The sequence below is a fragment of the Accipiter gentilis genome, chromosome 28 (genome assembly GCF_929443795.1).
Source record: "Accipiter gentilis chromosome 28, bAccGen1.1, whole genome shotgun sequence".
Taxonomy (NCBI): domain Eukaryota; kingdom Metazoa; phylum Chordata; class Aves; order Accipitriformes; family Accipitridae; genus Astur; species Astur gentilis.
In genome coordinates this window covers 1,637,617-1,656,614 of record NC_064907.1, presented here as the reverse complement: position 1 = coordinate 1,656,614, position 18,998 = coordinate 1,637,617, and the positions used below count along the sequence as shown (strand labels likewise).

General features: G+C 39.1%; 1 protein-coding gene across 1 annotated transcript in view; it reads left to right on the top strand.

Annotated features, from left to right (window-relative positions):
- Window positions 1-234: 234 nt before the first annotated feature.
- TTC27 (tetratricopeptide repeat domain 27) overlaps window positions 235-18,998 on the top strand; it is a 157,442-nt gene continuing 138,678 nt past the window's right edge. The window contains exons 1-4 of the mRNA XM_049830890.1: window positions 235-470; window positions 4,045-4,222; window positions 9,948-10,077; window positions 18,836-18,976. Coding sequence (XP_049686847.1) covers window positions 383-470; window positions 4,045-4,222; window positions 9,948-10,077; window positions 18,836-18,976 — 537 coding nt within the window. The 5' untranslated portion in view covers window positions 235-382. The remainder of the gene's footprint in view (window positions 471-4,044; window positions 4,223-9,947; window positions 10,078-18,835; window positions 18,977-18,998) is intronic.

Below are 18,998 nucleotides of genomic sequence, written 5' to 3'. Positions count from 1 at the left end.
CCTCCCTCCACCGCCGCTGCCGGCAATGGCCCTGCGCGGCACCCGGCGGGGGCAGGGCGGAGGGCTTCCCCCCGCCCCGCGCACGTGGGGCTCGTGCTGAAGCACACGACCACCGGCTGCGCCTGGCGCGCGCTCCCTCACGCCTGCTCTACCGCCCCTCCCCTCCCTGCAGTGCGCACGCGCCTCCTCCCATCCCCTCCGCGCTGACAGGAGCGCCTGCGCGGCCTCCCGGCGTGCCCGGCGACAGTGTCATGGCGGCTCCCTGCGGCAGGTTCCTGCACATGGGTTGAGGGGACGCCGGCAGCGCCTGTCAGCGCAGGGGTTGCGAGCCGCGGGCGAGCGAGGCGGCAGCGGTGGGGAGTGGAGCGGGGGCGGCGGGACCATGCTGGCCCTGGAGCGCTCCCTGCTGAGGGGCTTCCTCGGCGCGGCGGAGTCCCTGGAGTGGAAGCAGGGCGAAGTCGCGTCGGCAGGTGAGGGAGGTCCCGGCCCGGCGGGGGGAAGGCGCCCAGCTGTTGTGCGCGGCCGTTCTGTGGGTAGCCGGCACCACCAATGTCTCCGCCGGCCCCAGGCCGAGCCGGGATCGCGGCTGGTGCCTCCCTTCAGCCGCGCCCGCTCCGGGGGCGGTCGTGTGCTCCCGCCTTTTCTGCCCCTTGCCGGGCGCCGGCGGGCTCTTGCCGGCGCCGCAGGGCAGGGGAGGCCGTTGGGCTCGTCAGCCTGGAGGAGGGCGAGCGGCACTGCCGGCAGGGTAGGGCTGAGGCGAGAGGTGCGGCCGACAGGGCTCTCCTTAGAGTTTCTGGGCCGCTGCCTGCCCGTCCCACAGGGCTTCAGGTGGAGAGGCCGCGGCTGAAGCAGTCCCTGCCCTGCGCACGGTGGCCGGCAGGCGCCCCGCCGCCCGCTTCATGTCGGCACTCTGGCGGCTTTTAATCATGGTGCTTCCTTCGACTGCCTCATGACCCGCGAGTGAAAGACTACCTGTTTGCTTGAATTTGGCAGTGATAGGAAAGTCGCTCTTGTTGCAAGACGTGGGGAGAAAAAGTCTGGCATGAGCTGCCTGTTCTGTATTTTACTAGTCATTTAGTCACAGTTACTTGAGGGAACGATGGAAAGCAGTCTCTTGAGGGGACTTGATTAGGTTGCTACTGACCTAGCTTTCCTGCAAGGGAAGGCAGCGACTTTTAAAATGTAACATTTGTCATGAAAAGGCATTTCCATTTTTCAGACAGGCTAGAAATGCAGTTGTGCTCAAGTCATATGCATGTGCCATACTGTTTAAAACATTTAGAGGTTGTAGGATATTGAAAGACTCATTTATCCCTACCCAAGCACTTAATGAATTTTGGAAAAGATCTGTACAGAGCTACTCAGCTCTATTTCCTTATATTACTCCTTATTTAACCTTAATCATTGCACTGTCCAGGAATGTTCGGTGACGTGACTGACAGATGTCAGATCTGTCTTATCTTTTCACTGAGAGTTGTGTATGCTGTTTATGGTGTGTGGTTGGTTTTTTGTTTGTCGGGGTTTTTTCAGTTTTGGTTTGTTTTTTTAAGCAGTGTGCTGCTATAAGATGTAGGGAAGACTGAAGAAAGGTATCTTGCGGTAGAGATAGAAAATGGTGGGGTTGATGAAGATTCCTAGTTGTCACTTACGTGGACCCTTCTGAATGATGATGCTGAAACTAAAAACTGTGACCTTGAATTTGTATGGTGTCTTATAAGAAGCTAAACACAGAATCCAAAGCAGATTTTATGTACTTAAAGTTATGTTACAGTGTTACTGGAAAGAGAAAATCTCAATATTCTTCGTTAGTGTCCTCACAGCCAATAGTTATTCTACAAACTACAGCATCACCTGTCGGGGCAACTAGAATCCAATATAAAGAAGTTGTCATTTGGTGAAAGAAAGTCTCCTCAAAGCATAAACTGGAGAAAGTTTCTTGTTATTTCTGTTGTCTGAGAGAGTATGACATCAGCAGGGCTGCAGAACCATTACTATTCTTTTGCATATACCCTTCCAGGTACAGCTTAAAGTGTTTAAATCATCTAGCACAAATGATCTCTTATAGCATTCAGTTGATCATTGCTGTAAAGAACAAAAGTAAATTACGATCAACAGCCTGGTCCAGAGAGATTAGAATGAATGTCTCTGTATCACCCATGCCTACCAAATCATCCATCGCTGCTATTGAAGTTGGTTCTGCTCTTGGTCTTCCCATATGTCTGAAATTTAGAATACTTGTTTTAGCTGGATGAGCTTGGGGTTGGTATTTGGTTTGCTTCCTTGCACAGCTGCTGCTTGTGTGTATCTGTACCTGTGCTATTGTTAAATTGGCTAGCTCAGGTACTAATATTAGTGTAGCTATGGTAACACTGAGTGCATGGGAGCTGCGGTCCCCAGCTGGAATCACAGATTAATATTAAGGCACCTATTCTATGCAGATCTCTGCATTTCCTCAGCTGCATCATTACCAGCACCTGCAGCAGCTAGTTTAAAACTAGTTAGTACATCTACATGAGTTGTAGCCACAGCTCTAGTGTAGGCAGATACTGATGTTGCTCAAGAATAGAAGGTTTTAACATGGTGAAGTTGTTCTAACAGCTGCTGGATTTATTGCACTGTAGCATATCTGAAGAAAGAAGGGAAGATACTTTCTGTGAACAAAGTTGTAGCCTGGGTCAAGAACTTGATGGGTTTGAAGCTTCGTAGGAATTAAATGTGTAGAATTTCATGACTTCTGTTTGTCTTGAAAGGCTTCAGGGGAGAAAGATTCATGCATCTAAATCCACCTTAGTAGTTACTCCTAAGAATCTGACTCCATATACAGACTTCTCATTGAGATAGTAAACTTATAATAGAAAAATAATTCTTTTATAAAGAAAGAAATCATATTGCCCATTCTTTGTGAATATTCTAAGCATTTAAAGGAAGGACTGAGTAGTTTCTGCAGTTTTACGTGAGAATTTATTCACTGAACTTTACAAATATTGAACCATTTTTACTTGTTGCGTTTCCCCTAAAAGGGTTCTCTAGTCTGTGAAATTATTGTCTGTCATCGTTTAACCCTAGCCAGCAACTAAGCACCAGGCAGCCACTCACTCACTGACCCCCCCACCCAGTGGGATGGGGGAGAGAATTGGGGGGGGGGGGGAAAGTAGTAAAACTCATGGGTTGAGATAAGAACAGTTTAATAGAACAGAAAGGAAGAAACTAAAAATGATAATAATAACAATAATAAAATTACAATAGTAATAATAATAGGATTGGAATATACAAAAGAAGTGATGCACAATGCAATTTCTCACCACTCACTGACCGATGCCCAGTTAGTCCCCGAGCAGCGATCCCTCCCAGGCCAACTGCCCTCAGTTTATATACTAGACATGATGTCACATGGTATGGAATATTCCTTTGGCCAGTTTGGGTCAGATGCCCTGGCTGTGTCCTCTCCCAACTTCTTGTGCCCCTCCAGCCATCTTGCTGGCTGGGCATGAGAAGCTGAAAAATTCTTGACTTAGTATAAAAGTTATTTGGCAATAACTGAAAACATTAGTGTGTTATCAACATTCTTCTTATACTGAACCCAAAACATAACACCATACCAGCTACTAGGAAGAAAATTAACTCTGTCCCAACCGAAATGAGGACTTGTCTTATCTATAGGATTTTACTGTAACACACTCATATAAAATGTTTTGGAGGAAGAAAACCCTCTAGTGATAATTGAAGTCATCTTCAATAACTGTATAGTACATGTTTGAAAGGCCATCCATGTATTTCCCCTGAAATTTCAGTGCAAGTTTTTGTTTTACATTCATCTGGCAGTTTGTGTTTCACTGTAACATTAATACAAGTTCTGTAAAATTTATTCTGAATAAAGTGACGCCTGCTACTGCTGTTCTTTAGTTTCAATGCGACTGCACTTTTCCTGCAATGTAAATGAAGATTCATTCCTTGAAAGGGAACCTTGTCTTGGTTTGAATAGGTCTTGTAAGACAAAGTTGTTTCAAAATTGACACTGATTTCTGTTTTCTTTTTTTTTTTCAGAAAGTGGTTCATTACTGCAGTTGATTTATGATGGGAGATACAAGGCAATATTTTCAAATTCAGCCATCCAGAATGTTTTCAGTGCATCTTCTGTGACAGAGGAGAACATTGACAGTTACTTGGAGAAACAGATTCTAGCATTCCTGGACTGTTGTGCAGAGGTTGATAACATGGAAAGGTAGAAATTATTATTTATTGTGGGGAAGATTAATAGAGGCCATGCTTGATTTTTACAAAAGGCATTTTTTTAGATTTTATATGTGACATAGGGCCTCCAAAATTCTTGTTCTGACAGAAAAACAGAAAACAGATTTCTTGGGTTGTTCCCCCTACTCCCTTGGGGCATCTATTCATTATCATTGTTTCTTTCACTGGATAGTATTGTGATATGAAGGTTTGTTGAAAACACTAGCTTTATTTACAGTGATTACCTCTGAAGCTGCTCATATAAAGAAGCCAATAAATGTAAATTCATGTTGCCATGTTATCATCAAACAATTTAAGTTTTGTCTCTGAAACGTTGCATTGCATTTGGGTGACTACTTGAAGTATCATGTAACGTTACTGTCCGAGCAATGCCTATATTTCTAAGTCTGAGTCATAGTAAGGTTGTTCTACTCTTCTTAATGTAAAATGAGTAAGGTATTACTCATGGATGCTATTCATCGATTTCTTCACAAGACTTTCTCTGATGGATTCTCTATAATTCTACCGTATATGCTAATGCTTGCTGTTAATGAGTCTGACTTTAGTGTTTACAGTTTGCTACATAAATAATAAACAGACTAAATCTAGCCTCCTAGGGATAGTAGAAGCAGAAAACTATATGTATATATGTGTGTGTGTGTGCATATATTTGTTTATTATAAAAGGTGAAGGTGGGAAAAAGTTTTGCTGAAAGAAGAGCAAAATATAAGAGAAGATAAAGGTAAAAAGAAAGTAAGAGGAAGGGAATGTATTGCCAATAAGTGTGGCTGAGTACAAGTGCTTGTGTTTTGGTATGACAGATATAAACCCAAGAGGTTTTGCTAAAATATCAGAGAGAAACAAGTAGTTGGCACCTCTAAAATATTGAGCTGAGATTTGTTAGTGATCTTAGTGTGTCAAAAGCTTATCTTCTAGTGTGGTAGACAATACAATGCGCTCCTGTTTTCTGAGTTGGAATGTTCAGAGGTTGTTCCTGTGCATTTTGTCTCTAGTTGGTTTTTTTCCTTTTTTTTTTTTTTCTTTCTTTGTTGTGCTGTTGCTGGTAAATATTAGCTGGAGTCTAGAAGAATTTTTCAGTATTGCTAGATTCTGTTGTCTGGCAGTAGTTTTTTCTGAATAATGTGACAAGGAAAGAAAGATTGATCAGGACTTCAAAGAGACCCAATCCTGATCTTAATAATTTCTTGAAGTACATGTTGCTGCTTGAAATTTACGTTGCTGCCTTCATGAACCATTCAGCTTCTTAGAGTTAATCATAATCTATATCATGCACTCAGTAATACTTTATATGTGTTCTGTCATGGTCGTGTGTCGTCTTCTCCTGCTCCTCCTGTAAGCTTTTATTGGCCTATATGCCATTTACAGGACTCTACTGCTGCTCCCCTACTGCAGATAGCAAACCAATTTGTTCCTCAAGGTGGTCATACTCCAGCTCTTTGGTCTTTGAGGTTTTTCTTGTTTCCTTTGCAACTGTAGGCATTAGAAGCCCCCTTGCCAGAAGATATGGAAGCAGATCTGCAATATTTAGCCTTTCAGAAGCAGACAGAGGGTTTTCAGCCTAAAATTACAGCCTCAAGTTTTGTTCAAAATGAAAGTGTGTAGTCTTCGAAGTGTATCAGTGTCTTCCAGGAACACTTTTTGTTTCTAGCAGTCAAGTGAATTTTTCAAGCTCCATTAGTAATAATATAAGAGGCTTTGAATTATCTTAGTGCTGAAGAAAGTAAGTTGTGACTTTCTCTTGATAGAAAAACTTCTACTGAAAGACAGATCATTGCCTATTTTAGGTAGGCACTGCTTATAGCGCTTACATCTGTACCATGTTTGTCTTCAATGACTTTCTAGGTTAAAATGTGTTACATGGTTATTTTTCCTACCTGCAGGCCCTAAGCCCTGTGACTGCCTTAGGGAAGGAATTTATGCAACTTTTGCACTCTGACCTTCCATTGCCTATGGTGAAAAAGTTTTTGTTTATTTTTTTTAATAGGTAAAATGTAATTTTCTCTTTCTGCTGAGTGATTCAAAGGAAGCGCAACAAACCTCTAAGTTCTAGCTCAGAAAATTTGGTGAGGCACTGGTTTTCTTGTGACTTTTAGAGATGAGATAAGTTCAAATATATGCTTTTCTTTTCCTGAACTGAAAGTTGTAATTCTGGAGATTAAAAAAAACCTCGATGGGAGTTGAATTCAATCAGAAACAGAAAGTTGGATAATGTTAATCTTATTGTTTTAGCACAATTTAAACACAGTACAAAGTATGGTTTTATGATAGTGTTAAAAGAACTCTTAAGGAGGTCTTTTGCTGAAGCTAAAACTAAGCAGCTTGAGGGCAAAACAGCTCAAAATTTGGATCTAGATTGTAATTTCTTTGGACATAGCCTGTAACTTTTTCCATTTTCAAATCCATGGTTCTGTAAGGAAAACATTTAACAGTATTTTAAAATTTGCTGCAACTTTTTCTATGATTTTAACTGCTTCCCTCCTTTCCCTGCCCCAGACATTTTTTCACTATGGCACTTGTAACCCTAAGGCTTAAAAATGAAGTCTCAAAGCATTCCTTACAATAAACTTACTGAATAGGTGATTTTTTTTTTTTCCACTTTTTTCTTGCTGTTGCTGCTCACTGCAATGGTTAACAGTTATTTTCCACAGAAAACATAGCTTCATAGCTGTATTTTGAATCAGCAAATTGTAGAGCATGAAGCAATAGTATATGTGTTAACTATGTAGAGGGGGAATTACTTTTTATTTTTTCCTGAGCTCCGTGTGAAGGAGGTGCATTCATTGCCTGACATACAGTTTGATTCTGAAGACTGGAAGGAAATAGTGTGCAGGACACAACAAAAAGAATATTTTTGGAGAGCTTGTTTCAAAAGAGCTTGAAGGTCTCTTATATTTGATTCCAAAACTTAAAGGAACAAGGAAATGAGCACTAACACTTGTTTATAGTGACTGTGTATTTACTACTTTTACCTTACTCAACGCATAAATGAATGCCAAACTTTCCAAAACAAATCCTTACAATAAAGCTTGTTATGATTTCCCAACTTGAACGCTGAATGGTATTTTTGGTATTTCCCTTGGGGCATCTGATGGTTAGTTAACTGGTTTGCTTTATATATTGAAAAACAAAAATGAAGAAATTCTTGCTGTTTCTGCAGCTTGCTGTGATGTTATTTTTTTCAATTCATATACTATTCAGTGTCTAATTTTGCTTTGACTTGTCTTCTGTAATTTCTGGCTTCACTAAAAAGAAAAGAAACACTCCCCAAACCTGTAACCTAGTCACAATGTTAAACATAGCCTGGCTATTGAGTATTTTCTCACTCTCGTATTTTTTTTGTAAATTCTAGCATTATATGCAAATACATTATTTTTTCCAATAGAAACACTCTATTAGTCTTTAATTTGAATTTGAGCGACATTAGGTATAGCAGTATGAATATTACAGTGGACTGTATGCAAGCGTCTGATTTTACATCATGGATCACAATCCTACTGTACTTGGTGTAAACAGTGTTAAAAAAAAAGGGGGGGGCAGCAAAACCCACATTCACGTAGAGAAAGGAAGAACAACATGGATGGATACAGACATATGTCTAAGGAAATGTAAGAAATAAATTAAACTCTGTCAGTCACCATAGTAAGTGGAATACTAGCAGCAGTCTCTCTTGCTTTTCAGGCAGCACAGAAGAGCGGTTTTCAGGCAGTCTTTGTAAGGTGAGCATTTGCAGGTCTGCATTGTAAGCATGAATGGCAGTCGGAGAGATAGAATGAAATTTTTTCTTGGAAAAAAAAAATAGAGATAGGCAGGGGAGGCTAGCATTTGCAGGGATTAGAGGTTGGAATTAACTTTCTGATACAGAATGAGAGATAAGGAGACTGGAAGTTGGTCATGGATGTGAAAACGGGGAAAGAAAAATCAACTGGTGATGACAAATTAGCCAGTGGAAAGACAGTATCCTAGCCAGAGTAATAGAATTGGTTATCAGTTCTTCCAGAGGCCTTCTGCATGGATATAACTGTGTTACAACTTCAAGCGAGTTTGCCTGCCTGATAGATAGATGTCGGCAATGTTAAAAATAAATAAATAATTTTTAGTTGAAATAATAGTTAAATGATAAAACAATGAAAATGAGTCTTCAAAATACTGAAGTGCATCTGTCAAATCACAGTGCAGAGATGGTTGATTATTCTGTATCTTATCTTCTCCTTTCAGAAGCTTTGAAGCTAATTTATCATGGGAGAATAATTAGAAAATATGTCTATGTGGTTGTTTTGTGCGTAATGGTAATAACTTAGTGTACAGTAATTGTTAGTGCTTTGTGTTCTTGAGTTATTTGAAAGTTTAATGGTAATCTTAGATATGTATTCAAATAATATTTCCTGGTAGCTAGTGGCTGAATAATGATAGCTAGTAAATGTTGTCTTGTTCAACAAGAACTCTTTATACTAGTCTTTGTTCTCTAACTCTCCTGAAGGCTCTGTTCATTTTAATTTTTTATTTTTTTTAATCAAGCGTTCCCCACCTCTGCTTTCTCATTGTTCTGCATCTTTTGTCACATTCTCGTCCACCAGCTGCTTGTTTGTGTGTGGCTTTTCTATTTGACTTAGTTTTTTAGGGGTTGTATGACACTTTATCCTTTTGTTTCCATTCGGAGGACTCTTGCATCTATAAGTCCCTTTTTTACTGAGGGGGGGAAGTCTAGGTTTTTCTAGTTCAGTTGTGCTCCTTAACATACCAATTTTCAAATCAAACCAGCACAATTAAGATGTTAGCTTTTTGCAGGAAGGAGGCATTTTAATATATGTCACAGGGCCCTTGTTGGCACACGACTCATTATAACACAATAAGGTTTGAAGTCATTAAGGAACTGTACAACAAAACAGAAGTTTGTATAAATCTCCTGAAAGTTTACACATGTTAAATCGACTGTTAAATTCTGAGTGATTGTGCCCTGCTTTCTGCAGACCACATAGCTTATTTGTTACTGTAGGTATATAGAGAAATAATATCATAATGATGTTAGATGAGCTTAGTCTTATAAATAAGGACATTTTTTCCATACTTAGTTTCACGAATGAAACAAACTCTCAGAAATCCCTCTTTAAATAAAATATTATGATTTAAATTAAAAAGCATGATTGAATCAGATAACATTTGCTGCCAAATTATATAAACTGACTTGGAGGTGATAGTTTTGAACTTTTTTGATTTCATTTAGTTGTTTTATTATCAGAGGGAGTGAAAATAAACAGCTATGTCAAAACAAAAATATATATGCTGTTTTGGAACATATACTATTGCAATATATTTTCTCTGAAAATGCTGAGGATTAGGTGTATCTTAAGAAAATATAACAATCGTGCAATAAGCAAATATGGGATAATCTGCATCCTATCTAATCTCCTTCTGATCTCTGATAGTTAGATACAGCCTTAAATTTTAAAACATATGAACTAACTCTGCTTCCAAAATGTTTGTCATTAATTACAACTATTATAAACATATTTCCAAGCCTTTTAGTTCCCCAAGTGCGTTCTTGAATATTACCTTCATTGTATTTTCCTAACAAGAGTGATTATTTATTTTTTTTTTAAAGACTGAGGGTTTTGAATTAGTACAAGAATTAATCAGATCTTGTAACCTTAATTAAAAATGTAAGATGTTGCTAATTGCTTTTCTTATCTATATTGCAGGCAGAGACTGATGTTTCTACTTGGTGTGGGTAGTTTGCAGCTCTTCGTTCAAAGCAATTGGACTGGGCCTCCTGTTCAGTTAAAGCTTCAGGACTTTTTGCCACCTGCATTGTTACAGAAATTCTGTGAGGTATACTTGGATTTTAATAAGCTGTCCTTTTAGTGTCACTGCTTTTCACAAATAACCACAACTCATAGGTGTGTCAGAGAAGGCACAGTGCTAGAATGAATTGCCTTGATCGTTGATCCTACTGGCTGCTATTGCAAGCATTTTCAGCTGTATCAGTTTTATAAGCTAAAAGTACCCTGAAAGTGTCCTAAAAGTAGCTACTCTTTTTCTGCTTCAGAGATTTCCTGCTGGAGATGCTGGGTTTGGATGGGATACATATGTTTATTTTATGGGAACATTTACTCGAAGGCCATTTGCAGTCAATACACTTTTTATTTATTTTGGGATGAGTTCTTAGCTGGATCAAAGAAAGATACTTATAAATGGCTTAGAAATTTTCACTACTTAAGGTAAGGTAGAGGCTGCGTGTCTTGCAAATAGCAGAATATCTGGCAGGTACTAAGAGAACAGTAGATTTGGGTGCTCAGTATTCCTATTGGTCTCATGGATGATGCCAAGTGAATTGTAGTAGTATTAGTACAAAAATGCTAACTCAAATAGAGCTTTTGGAAGAGGAGGTGAAACTGAGGAGTCAATTTTATTTGCTTTGGCATCTTATGTAAATAACTAATCAACACCATAACTTCATTTGTCAGATGCATATATTGTTTCTCAAGGCAGTACCACATGTGATCTCATGACTTTCCTGCATGTGTGGTTCAGCACTGTTTCTTGAGCATTAATTTTTCTCTTGGATTTAAAGCTATGGTAAAATACTCATTACTACAGTGTGTCAGGGAAGGACATATCACTAGTCTCTGCTAATGCTAAATCTACACAACTTTGAATTTAGTATTTCACTGTGAATAAGATATGGACCATGAGCAATGTAAACATTGTGAACTGTAGAATGAGGGGAAGTCTTGAGTATGTGAAAAGTTTCACATAAGACCATTGGATCTGTGTTGCGTTGTTGTGGCATATTTTTGCAAGAATTCCATAATTCGTAAATTTAGGCTGACTGATGTGCTGTTTGAATACTAGTGACCAGCAAGATACAGGCTTTGAAGATTTTGCAGATTTCTCCCTAGGTTTGTTTGCAAGGTTGTATTTCTCAACAGCCAATTCAGATACTGTATCTCTCCCCTTTTTGTAAATAGATGTTTGTCAGTTTGGTTCATCTTTTAGAGCTGGCATAGTGTGTATATGGGCTTATTTTTGGCTTGATTTTTGATAGTAGAAATTCAGATCTTGTCTTCTGATGACTAAATAAGTAACAGTGGAGACCAAGTGTATTAAACCTTCTAGGATGTGAAATTAGCAGAAATTTTAAAGTATGCTATTTCTGCAGGGAAAATGAGTTCAATATGCCTTTATATATAATAAAAAAAAGAATTACAAACTAATTTCTTCCATTCTCCTTATAATCTGTTTATAAACTTTAAAGTTATAGTATTATATACCTTACAATATATATCTTATAATCTGTGGGTTCTGTTTACTGTAGAACTCTAATATTCTATGTTAGTGTATATGCACAGGCTGCAGTCTAACACAGAGACTGCAGCCCAGGATGATAGTCATAGAATTGCTGTCACTGACAGAGTTCACAGACCTGTAAAACACAATGTTCATAATTTCTACTTACCATCCCATTTATTTTCTGTCTTAATGACAGAATGAGATATTAATTGCCTGTTGAATATGGGAATACATGTCTCCTGTTTAGTTTCTGTTATGTTCCTACTGTGTCTGTGAATGTAATGCACTGAAAGATATTTGCTTACGCAGAGGCGGCATTCCAGAAACTAAATTGGCAAGAGATTATAAAAGAAAACAGACTTGAGCATACTTGATTTCTAATGAGTACTGCATCAGACTTTGATATTGCTGCAAGGTTTAGCTATTTATGCATTCAGGCAGAAGCAGCTTACCTTTTTTTATATTACTTTTGTTATATTACTGCTATCTATATTATCTTCTTCTGGTATGTTAGTGTTTTTTTTCCAAGAGCATTAAACATTTAAATATAAACATTTGCATGCTAAAATATAATATCCAATTCTCTTCTTTATTAAACATCTTAATTCAAAAGCTTTTGTATGTTTTGAATTATCTTTATGTACTTACTTTTCTTTCCAAGGATTCTGTAAAATATGAGCACTCTGTAAAAATGAACATCTCGATAAACTGATATTTTTGTGCTTCTATTAATCCAGCTTTTCCCTCTTGCATACACAGATATTCAGAAAAAGAGAGTTAAAAATATAGCTCTAATTTTCTCCATCTTTTGTAATCTTCCATATTCTGTCATCAAGACTGATAAAATTCCTTTTTAAATAGACCTTCCTTTTTTTGGGTTTTCAGATTAAAATGATCTTTTCCCATGTCAAGGTTAAAAAATTATGTCTTCATGTCTCTTCTAGCCTGCTCTAAGTAATAACACTAACTTTCAGCCTTACAATGTCTCATTTCTTTTGGGAATATTTTCAGAACTCTTATTCTTATTTTCAGAATTCTTTATTGGATTAATCTTAACTTTTTGCTTTCAGGCTATGTAGCTGCTGCCATTTCTATCCTTTGAAAGTTTCACTTCTGGGTTAGTGGCATAGTTTCATTTCTGCTCCCACATAGCTTCTGAATGCATCATTAATTTCTTATGAGTTCGTTAAGACTGCAAGAGACTATAATTAATTACAATGAAGAACAAAATAAAATAGCTTCTTTTAGATGAGTTGCTGGTGGGGGCCTCTTGGATGTCTTCCATGAACAATATTCATGAGTATGTGTACATTATTTCCCACCCCTCAAATTGATTCCAGCCTTCTCTGTAAATTACAGTTGCGTTCGTGTACTCCATTAGGTTTTCTTTATATGTCCTGCAGAACTGGTCTGTGCTTTTGTCTTTTGAGTCCACAAATAAAAGTAGTTCCGTAATTTCTAAACTGAAAACCAGCTAGTGTTTAGGTTATTCGATGTCTTTCAGTTTTCTAAAATAACTTTGAGACTTTACCACACCAGTGAGATAGTCTGACTGATACTATCTTGAATTTTTTAATAAGCGAATTGTGTTAAAGGAAGATTTAAAAATACTGGATTTCAGTTAAAATGGATTAGCAGTTCTGGCTTTGAACTTGATGGGATTAGACTAAAACATTTTTAATGAGCTAAGTGCTTATTATAAGTGGGATATAGTAATAGGCTCTTTGTGTCTTAAAGAACTGTCACTGTCTCTCTGCATGTAAGGGAATAAAAGGTACAAAACTGTTGAACTTGGAGCATGTTTATCCTGCTTTAAATTTCAGAGTTTGAGTGTTAGCTCATACAATTGAGTTTAGTATTTTCAGTACATGAACTGGACAAAACTGTGCAGTAGAACTAATTAAGACCACCAATGACTGTAAGAATGTTGTGCGGACAAGCTGCTTTAATTGTGTGTTGTCTGATTTCATAATCACAAGTAGGACATTGGTAACAGTGAGAGGCTTCATCTGGAAGAAGATCCCCATGTGTTAATTGATAAGACATGTAAATAACTGGTAGGAATCCTCCAAATACATATATCAACAGCTCCTGCTGGCCTTTTTGTAACTTCCAGGCTGATTCCAAACAATGAGTTTTGGAATGCATTTGAATAATTCTTTTTCCTTATACTCGTTTTACTGCTTCTTTTTTGCATTATTTGATCCCTTTTCTGGAAGAGACTGAAACATTATCACACTTTTATTGATACCAGTAGCAGTGTTCATAATTCATATGAAAAACACCAATGTACTATGTAGTACTACTGTCTAAAATCCAGTATGGTTCCTTAGCCTTGTTAATTAAATCTGTTGGAAATTCCTCTTTTTTCAAGACCTAGATGCTTGGCTTTCATTAGCATAAACTATCCAGAAAGGAGGAATTGAATTTTAGGCTGACTGATGTGCTCTTTGAATACTAGTGACCAGCAAGATACAGGCTTTGAAGATTTTGCAGATTTCTCCCTCTTGTGGGGAATATAAGGATGGATGATGAAGGCTGAATGTGGAGGCAGAGCCTGTAACTAGAGATAATCTGCTAAAGCAGCCTACAGTCTTGCCCTGCATTCCCTTGCTATCAGTATAGAAAAGAAGAGAGATTCTTAATGCAGCCAGTTGGAAAATACTCCCTTAAAAATGGGGCAAAGTTACCGTCTTAGGGAGTATGGACAAGAGAATTCATAACCAAGTACTTCTACATGTAGCACTCTCAGGGAAGACTTCTTATGCTAGCTCATCTTTATTATCTTCAGCCTGCAACTCAGCTCTGCATGGGTTACCTGTTGCTGGTTTGGATCATGAAACTAGAGACAGCCTCCACTGTAATATTATCTCCTTTGCAGAAAGTTGGAGAAGCAGTTACAAACAAAACCAATTTTTACATTCCCTGAAGTGTAAAGAGTGAATTCTGTTCCAAAGGACCCAAATCTTTGGCTGGTAACCTCAGTACATTCTCTGTTATTTTCAAGATACATCACCCTAGCTTTGCCAAATGACAAATTGTTGTGCAGTAGTCTTTGTACTGTTTAAAATCTAAGAAGCCCACTATATAAGGCTTAGTAGCAACATGCAGATTCCTTATTTGATACTTTGTTTATCTTTGCCCCCCCCCTCCCCCCTCCTTTTTTTTCATTAATTCTTCCCAAGCCTTTAGTCTGGCTTTTTTTACCTCTGCGTATGTCTGCACTTACCTTTTTAAGATTTAGGGGAAGGATCCCCAAGTCTGAGAAGGAGCTGATGAAACATTAGGAAGGCCAGTTCAGAGCAGTCCTTTATACAAAAGTAAAAGCATACCAAATGCTCACTTTGTCTCTAATCATGATTGTTAGCAAGAAAAGAATATGAAGCCTCTAAACTAAAATTTTCATACTCTCTATTGTCAGAGCTATTGAATGTGGATGGCAGAAGTTTTTTTTCTGATTGTCATGATCATTGCTCAGGTAGTAACAGAGGTGCTGGGAAATACTTTTGAAATACTATAAAAACCAAAATAGCCAAGAGTACTGTCCAGCTTGCAGTTGATTTAGGGCTTTAGTAGTCGCTACTTAACAGTAGCCATTAAGTTGCTGTTTGGAAGTTGAATACATAACCAGCTGTGTTTCAGAAATTAAAAAAATATGTATTTAGAGTGAATTGAGCTTCATTTGTCTGTGTTTAGTTCAGAAGTGGTCAAACCACCTGCCGGTCCAACAGAAACTGGATGATTACCTCAGAGATTTCTCAGCATATGTTCTTAAAGTAATCGCATAGTATATGTTTTTGTGCTTTAAGAAAATTATTTCTGAATAAAAGAATTACACGTTTTGATGGCCAGTCTGGTGCAGAATGGAAAGACTCAACCCTTTAACCCAGGTTTACTAGGTCGAGAACATTGTGTTAGCAGGTCTTGGGTTGTGGACATTTTGAGATATGTGAAATTCTTGAGCTGTATGAGATAGGATCAACACTTTGCTATTTAAGTGTTTAAATACAGGAAGGCAAACTCAAAATTTCATTTTACTCTTAGCTAACGTTTTAGGGATTTTTGTGGACTTGCTTCCTAATTTCTCAGCCCTTGAAGCTGTAAAAGCTTAAATGTCTACCTTTTCTATATGTAGCTGTTCTCTCATCTTAAAGACTACCTTAGGGTAGTAGATTGTTAGAATTCTGCACTGATAATGCAGTCTTAGAGCGGAATTTAGAAGAATGAATGTTGGTTTAGGCTTTCTCAGCTAAAAGAAAAGGATGTCTGCTTTCCTGTATAGGATTTGCATCATGGAAGAGAATGTAGAGTTGTTAAAATACAAGACAGCAGTTCTTTGGCTCTGAGACGTGTTGGTTTATTGCCAAGGCTGTGACATGTCTCCCTTCTCCCTCCTTCATTACATTCCTTGTAATGTTACATTAGCTGGACTGAGCTCTCCAGTGAAAGGATTTGAAATGTGAATTTGAGATTAATTGGTTGCTACAGTGCTTAAACAAGCATAGATTACTGTAGCATAGCAAGGCTGGCTTAAAAAATGGTTCTGTAACAAAGCTTGTGGCTTCTTTGCTTTCCCACTGAGTATTTTAAGTGCAGTCTACTTTGATTATAGAAAGAACCAAAAAGGAGCAGTGTGATGGGTTGACCCTGGCTAAACACCAGGTGCCCACCAAAGCCGTTCTATCACTCCCCCATCCTCAACTGGATAGGGGAGAGAAAATATAACAGAAGGCTTGCGGGTCGAGATAAGGACAGGAGAGATCATTCACTATTACTGTCACGGGCAAAACAGACTCAGTTTGGGAAAATGAACTCAATTTATTACAAATTAACCAGAGCAAGGTAATGAGAAATAAAACGAAATCTCAGAACACCTTCCCACCACCCCTCCCTTCTTCCCGGGCACAACTACCCTCCCAGATTTCACCACCAAACCCCCCCAGCGGCACAGGGGGACAGGGATGGGGTTTATGGTCATCACATGTTATTTTCTGCCGCTTCACCTCCTCAGGACGAGGGCTGATCACACTCTTCCCCTGCTCCAGCGTGGGGTCCCACCCACGGAAGACAGTCCTCCACGAACTCCTCCAACGTGGGCCATTCCCACGGGCTGCAGTTCTTCATGAACTGCTCCAGCATGGGTCCATTCCACGGTGTGCAGTCCTTCAGGAGCACACTGCTCCAGCGTGGGTCCCCCACGGAGTCACAAGTCCTGCCAGAAAACCTGCTCCGTGGGCTCCTCTCTCCACAGATCCGCAGGTCCTGCCAGGAGCCTGCTCCAGCGCGGGGTTCCCACGGGGTCACAGCCTCCTTCGGGAACCCACCTGCTCCGGCGTGGGGTCCTCCACGGGCTACAGGTGGAGATCTGCTCCACCGTGGACCTCCCTGGACTGCAGGGGGACAGCCTGCCTCACCAGGGTCTTCACCACGGGCTGCAGGGGAATCTCCGCTCCGGCGCCTGGAGCATCTCCTCCCCCTCCTTCTTCACTGACCTTGGTGTCCGCAGGCTTGTTTCTCTTACATGTTCTCACTCCTCACTCCGGCCGCAGTTTCTCCCCGTCCCAACTTTTTTTCCTTCTTAAAAATGTTATCACAGAGGCGTTACCACTATCACTGATTGGCTCGGCCTTGGCCAGCGGCGGGTCCGTCTTAGAGCCGGCTAGTATGGGCTCGCTCTCTCTCGAACACAGGGGAAGCTTCCAGCAGCTTCTTACAGAAGCCACCCCTGTAACCCGCCCCCCCCCCCCCCCCCCCCCCCCGCTACCAAAACCTTGCCAAACAAAACCAATACAAGCAGATAAAAAAAAAGTTCTAAGGTAAACTGAAAATTATATTGTGTCTTATTATATATGTGTGTGTGTGTATTTTAAAAATGAATCTTTAGAAGTACCGATTGATGACTTTCTCAAAATCGGAGAAGAGACGTTGGTAAGGCTGTTCTTTTCTGAATCACTAGAGGTAGGAGGGATCTGGTATACTTCCAGTTGGCAGTTTCTTTCCTTTATTCTCAAGTGGTTTGTCAGACTATTGTAAATTCTGTTTTTTTGAAATGACTGCAGTGATGTCATGCAAGAATTCCACTTTGAGTAAATAATTTAAAGTCCCAAGTCATTGTCTATAAAGTAAAAGTATTTTCAGTGTTAATGTAAGATAAATAATTAAGAAACCTAAGCAAATCGGAGAAAAAAAAGCCTGAAGATTACTCAGTCATTAAAAAATGAACTAGGGTAACAATGTAGCTTAACAACTTTTGTCTTTAATGTAACCTGTTGGTAAAGGTATTGAAAAGAGTTTCAAATAACTTAGAAATTACCTTATTTGTGTAGTTTTAAAAGCTTAAATGTGATTCAAATAATTTCTGTCCTGGTTGTGTAGACTGAATAAGAATCTTTCTCAGGCAAGTGACTTCAATGCAAGCTGTCATTTAACCTTCTCTTCTTTTTCCCTTCCTTTCCTTTTTTTGCCCCTTTCATACCAACTGAAAACAAAAGCCCTACTTTTTTTAGTTTGCAAAGGAAACCTGCCATATGAGAACCAGGAATAAACTGAACTGACATCTCCCTGAATCTGAAGATAAAGTGCTTGAATGCTTTCATTGCATTAAAAGGGAGAGAAGAATAGGTGACTGTCAGATGACAGTCACCACTGAGAGACAAATTCCCTGGAGAGCTACCTGGAGCCCATTAAGTAAAAGAATTACTGTAGGGAGTGCCATACAGGAAAGCATCCAAAGCAGAGGGAGGTTTTTATTGGACAAACGGAAGAATGGCTCTAATATTGCTGCCCTGATGCAACTCCAGCAAGAAGCTCCCTCTGGGGAAAGAGGAAGATAACACACATTGACATCACTGGAGGAATATCTAGTATATTTGAGTGCTGTAGGATTAATGTAATTAACAAATTATTTTATTTCTGTGATTACAAATTGAATGGCATGGATTTACCAGAAGCTTTTCTCCTTAGATCATGGGAAGGATTATATTACTGGAATGTGTTTGGGGATAGTGTTAACTGGACATATGCATTTCAGGTGGGAGAAAATCAGTCTTTCAGATCATGTTGGTATGGTGTACCAGGACAGCAAGAAACAAGGCAGAATTCACCATGACTTGGTAAAACGTTGAGACTCCAAGAGACAGTGATTTTTTAATTATTATTTTATTGTTTTGAGCAGACTTTTTCCTTAAATACATGAATAGTTATTTTTCCTAATTCTATATTACATGATTTGTTTATAAACTTACCTAGGTTTCATGAAACTTGTAATATTTTTTTTTTTTTTTTATTCTTCTTTCAGCCAAAAATGCTGCATGCAGCTATTCTGAAGATGCTGGTTCTAGATGGTGAATCAGTCTATACCTTGACTTCTCATCCTATTTTGCTGCTTATAGCCAGGATAATCCTTGTGAATTTAAGACACAAACTTGCATCTCTTCAGGTAAGAAATGCGACTAATGATT